At 33.7% G+C, this 4,929-nt stretch overlaps 1 protein-coding gene across 4 annotated transcripts; it reads right to left on the reverse strand.

Annotated features, from left to right (window-relative positions):
- Positions 1–209: 209 nt before the first annotated feature.
- LOC133785835 (uncharacterized) lies at positions 210–4,256 on the reverse strand. Of its 4 annotated transcripts, none has more exons than XM_062225060.1 (5): positions 3,987–4,256; positions 3,691–3,807; positions 3,129–3,231; positions 1,455–1,638; positions 210–512 (listed from the first exon to the last, which is right to left on the reverse strand). In XM_062225060.1, exons 2-5 carry the CDS (start codon positions 3,802–3,804, stop codon positions 458–460), a joined length of 456 nt encoding a protein of 151 aa, XP_062081044.1. In that variant the 5' UTR covers positions 3,805–3,807; positions 3,987–4,256; the 3' UTR covers positions 210–457. The 4 variants fall into 4 exon arrangements, with proteins under 4 accessions (XP_062081044.1, XP_062081040.1, XP_062081049.1 ...); XM_062225056.1 differs by having other exon boundaries at positions 3,691–3,866; XM_062225065.1 differs by having other exon boundaries at positions 210–509; positions 3,691–3,816; positions 3,987–4,254.
- Positions 4,257–4,929: the final 673 nt, after the last annotated feature.

A 4,929-nucleotide genomic window follows, 5' to 3' on the forward strand; every position in this document is an offset into this window, starting at 1 on the left:
CCCATCATACAACAAAACATTTTATTTACAATGTTGTTATAGTTGATATAGAAGCAAATAAAAGTTCAGAAGACAATGCTCTTGAAAGAGATGACACAATCTCCTGAATGTCTTTAATAGTCAGTTAACCATACAACTTATTGTTACCCAGTAGTGATAGACAGTTAGAGTAAAATTGTTAGATAAGATAACAATAAGCTTACCGGGCGAACATCTTAAACACACATTCAAATTAGGGAATTTGAACATGGTAAAGCCAATATGATGATTTTCTATTTCATAGACATTGAGTGATCACAAAAGTACAGTTGCAAATTGATAACTCGTTTCCATTAAGGGCGGGGAAAGAAATGAAAGCAAGAAAACAATAACAATTCAATTGGGGATGAGATTCGAGCAATGTACCAAAATTTGATGAGGTTGTTCCTCTAATTTAGAGATCACTCAATACCTTTTGCTATTTTTCTCTGTGTTTCCGTTTCCTCTGATTTTCAGCAGCCTCATTTTGTCTTCTGACACAGAAAAGAAAAGAGAAACAAATAAAAACAAGCACATTAGCTATTGAAAAATGCCTAACATTGATTTCACACCAAAATTGAAAAAGGGCCTGATCTTAGATAGTTTCATATTTTCACAAAACTAGCTGAAACTGTGAGCTAGAATAAAAGTTTGAAGACAAGAAGATCAGAATTTGTGAGGCATCTTTGTAATACGAAGGTTCTTGTATATGCTTGGACCATAAAAAGACAAGATGAAAATATTATCATGTCTAGAACAAACGTATCTATAAATATGGTAGCAATAGTGAGTATGAGCAAAAGAGAAAGAATCCGTGGCAAGTTGTAAGCTAAAATTTGGTCAAGAGAAGAAGCAAATTTTGTTCAAATTATTGGCCCTATTCAAATATTCTAAAGAATTTGCACCTAAAAATAATCACAAGATTCTGAGAACAGCAGCAACATACTGTGCGTATAAACTCCACTTCGTAGTTCGTAATGAACAATTATCTAAAAGAATTTAGTGAATCGAGTTTAAATTAGTAATAACAATGTATCTACGCAGCATCCACATGTTGGATTCTCAATAGGGAGGTACTAATGAATGTGATAACACATACAGAACACAAGTTCATGACCCTACACAATATGATGTTTTAAACACATATATTAGTTTTCAGTGCTCTAAATGAATGTCTTAACATGAATAGCGTCATAAAGATCAGCTAACAGTGCTAAAAGCTGTAGCCCATGTCTAAAAGTGAAGTACTAGGCAGTTCTAGTAGGAATAAAAAACAATAAGCATTATCTTTTCTTCTTTTTTTAGTTCAAAATACATTACATGATATATGAGCAACAAAGACCCGTTTTCTACTTTGTTACTCTTCAATAATATCATCTGTACACCTGAAACCTCACAAGTCAAACTAAGGCAGTATTCAAGTGAGATTCACTGACCTATTTGCATGTCTCTTTCTCGATTTAGCAGCTATACAATATAATATCTCCTCGCTCTCCAAAATATTTTCAACATCACATTTTAATAGATTACAAGAATCCAAGAATGCAATAGATTCTCCCAAACCTGCAACCGGTGGCCTCTCCTTAACCTTCTCTTTGACATATTCCATCATAATTAGCCCTGCACAAGTACTCAACAAGAGCATACATGTGAGACAATTTCTAAGATGTACAAGTATAGATAATCAAATGACAGCATGCTGATGAAGAAATAAGAACTCAAGCAAAATTCACGGCTTGGTCAAAGATAAACCAAAAGTCAAACATTAGGACCCTAATAAGTTCACACACAACCTAGAGAACACAACCAGCGCACAAGTTCACAGAATAGAAGACTTCTGTAAATTGCAAAACCAGTAGGCAATTGTTAGGCCTTTGATACGCCTAACATACTCAATGCGGAAAAAGGCAGCAAGTGTAGAACAAAAAATAGCCTTAAGTCTGATGTGATGACCTGGCTGTTAAGTGCTTAATTAGTTGTCCTAGTCCGCTAATGTTTTATTGGTAGAGTTTCTTGTTGTAAGCCTGAGTGACCGAAGAGAATAGCTATAAATAGGTGGTAGGCAGGACTGGGGGGTCTATCTTATTATTTGTATTGTTTTATAGAGTAAATTCTCTGTGGAGAAATCCAAGGTCACAAAGTCTTGGAAGCCCTTGTAATCTGGTTTCGGTATCAATAAAGATTCATTCTAGTTATTCAACATACTAGTGTGCATCAGCAATACAAAGACCCACGTACAGATTAATGGTGTATTCAAGAGACCACTCCACTCGCCAAGAGCAACAGCTCCTAATCCAAATTCATTCGATACATACCCCCTTTCAATCTCTCTTACACTATTTAAATGTACCCATCGTTTCTAGACAGTCTATTGTACTTCCCCAAGACCACTGACACTCGTTAACCACAAAATATAACTCACCTTCAAGAAAATCTTTTACACTCCCCACAACTTCATTTATTCATTTTTTTTCACCTTTTATTGGGTGCCTAACATCAAGCTAAAAAATACAACCAATTACTAAGTAGCAAATTGTGGTAAATAATACAAAATCCATATATTCTTAAGTTACTAAACAAATTATGAACCCTAAGACAATGCCTTACACTCAGAGGATTTCTCTAATCAGCGACAAGAAATTAAGAATGATTTAACTAACAAAAACTGTCAATTATGCAGATACCCTAAGTTTGTATTGTTCATTATAATGTTTTTCAAAAACATGGAAATAGACTATAATATTCTTCACCAGTCTTAAAATAAAGTGTAAACAAGAACCTTACACTGTACCATCTAACATTATCCAACATTCCAACTAGACAGCAACAATTACTATAAAACTAAGAAGACATAAAATGTTGAATAACTAAGCATCTGCCTTTGAAAATTGTTTAAACCCTGGAGCATTTATTAAATTACAGGGAAATATGAGAGGGGCGGGGGAAGAGAAAGAAAAAGTAACTAGTGTTTTTAGAAATATATATATATATATATATATATACATGTGTGTGTGAATAATACAAAAGAGAATATATAACCAGGCTTAGTCATGTATATTAGAACATGTAACATAAAGAAAATGGAACTATAAGTGTGGACAAAGACATACCAAGAGCTCGAAGCATCTTGAGGTCAAATTTTTGAGCTATTTGGTCTTGTCCAAACACTTTTGCACGTTGAAGTACAAGCATTTTCAAGCTAATGATCATATCCTGCCATGATGTTTCAAGCCACTAAATCACATTAGTACAAAAAATAAGCATATATATAATATGCATTATTCATTGGATAATATCAAGAAAATGCATCATTTCAAAATAGAGAAATGTAGATTTTCGTACTCTGGTCCATCTATCGAACCCTACAATCTTTGAATAGCAGAGTACTCTAGCATCTTACAGGTAAATCTTATGACAAAAAGAATTCGCTGTAAATCTACGACCTTTGGATTGCAAACCAACAAGGAATAGAATACGATAAACAAATATTATAATCTACCATATTGCTAGGGAGGTCTCACCAGAATCAGACCACACAAACCATGCTTCAGTAACAATTCAATATATTACTACAAAAACAGCAAACCAATAAACTCATACTATATTAATTTGATGTTAAATATATCTATATGTATCTAGACACACATAAATGCAAAAGTTTGAAGTACTAACAAGCTCAGATTCAGATAAAGAACAAAGCCAACTGACGTCTTCAACACTGTTATCCCTGAAAATATTTTTCATCGCATCTGCCCTGCTATTGTCTGTCGACCCCGGCAGCGACATATTCTGCAAGATCTTTATACATGGAGAATCTTGGACTCAATTTTGTATTCGAAACATAAAAACTGAACAACAGCAATAAAATTTAAAGCTTTCCTTGCCAAACACAGTGGCAATGTGGGGGCGGCAATCCGTTTTCTTGGCGAGTTCTATAAATTCCATATTTGCAAAACCCAGAAACATACCTTCTTTACTTTCAGTAGGAAACGGCGATGGCGAGCAAACTCTATGCTTTGAGGCGACACCGCGGTGACAATAGATGGCTTGCCTAGATGAGCGACGGCTGGGGGAGGCAGGCAATGCTTCCGTGCTTTCGGGGTTTTGTGGGTTCGGGACACCCGGTACCGAACCCTCCCGTGGAGCGAGTTTGTGCGAGTTCACGGTCGAGCGGGGCGAGCGTGATGGCATATGCTAATATACATAAGAATTGCTAATTGGCACCCGACCTAGATACAGTACAATATTTGTTCTAAATCAAATAAGTATTACTTATTAATATTATTGCTATCCAATTGGCTATGTTTTTGGTCACCATGTTAAATAGTAACAATCTTTATATAAGAGTTGACAATAATCAGAAATAGATATATTATATTATGAAAAATATTGTTATTCGGCATGTAATTAGTAATACCCACAATACTTATTAAATTTAAATAAATAAATCCATATTGAATTGTACCAATAACATTTCTCAAAATAAAAAACTCATACTCCTGCAACAAAAATTATTAGAAAATGGAATTAATTTCATGAGCAAAAAAGGTATAAAATTGTTCAATATATTCAAATAATTAAAAAAACTCTTCATAATTTTACGAATATAAGATTCATGTTTATAAATTCAGAAAACTTAATCCTTACTCTGAATTATTTTTCTCAGTTTGTTGAACTAATACAGTTTGATATCATCTCTCTGAAAGTTTTAAGGAACAATCAAAGGATAGTTCAATTGCTTTTTATATGGTTAAATTTTAATTCAGTACATATGCATAATACAATTTAGTATTCCTACAAAAACTAATTCAGTTGACATAAATGCTTAAACAAAAGGAAATAAACATCAAATTCTTCATTTCGTTATATGGGAAGAAAATTCATTTCTTTGCAAACATCAAAACATGGAGA

The sequence above is a fragment of the Humulus lupulus genome, chromosome 1 (genome assembly GCF_963169125.1).
Source record: "Humulus lupulus chromosome 1, drHumLupu1.1, whole genome shotgun sequence".
In the NCBI taxonomy this organism is placed as follows: domain Eukaryota; kingdom Viridiplantae; phylum Streptophyta; class Magnoliopsida; order Rosales; family Cannabaceae; genus Humulus; species Humulus lupulus.

Coding starts and splice junctions, on each gene's coding strand:
- LOC133785835 (XM_062225060.1), bottom strand. CDS start 3,804: ATGTCGCTGCCGGGGTCGACAGACAATAGCAGGGCAGATGCGATGAAA. Junction 3,232..3,690: donor CTTTATCTGAATCTGAGCTT/GTTAGTACTTCA, acceptor ACATCATGGCAG/GATATGATCATTAGCTTGAA. Junction 513..1,454: donor AGAAAGAGACATGCAAATAG/GTCAGTGAATCT, acceptor TTTCTGTGTCAG/AAGACAAAATGAGGCTGCTG.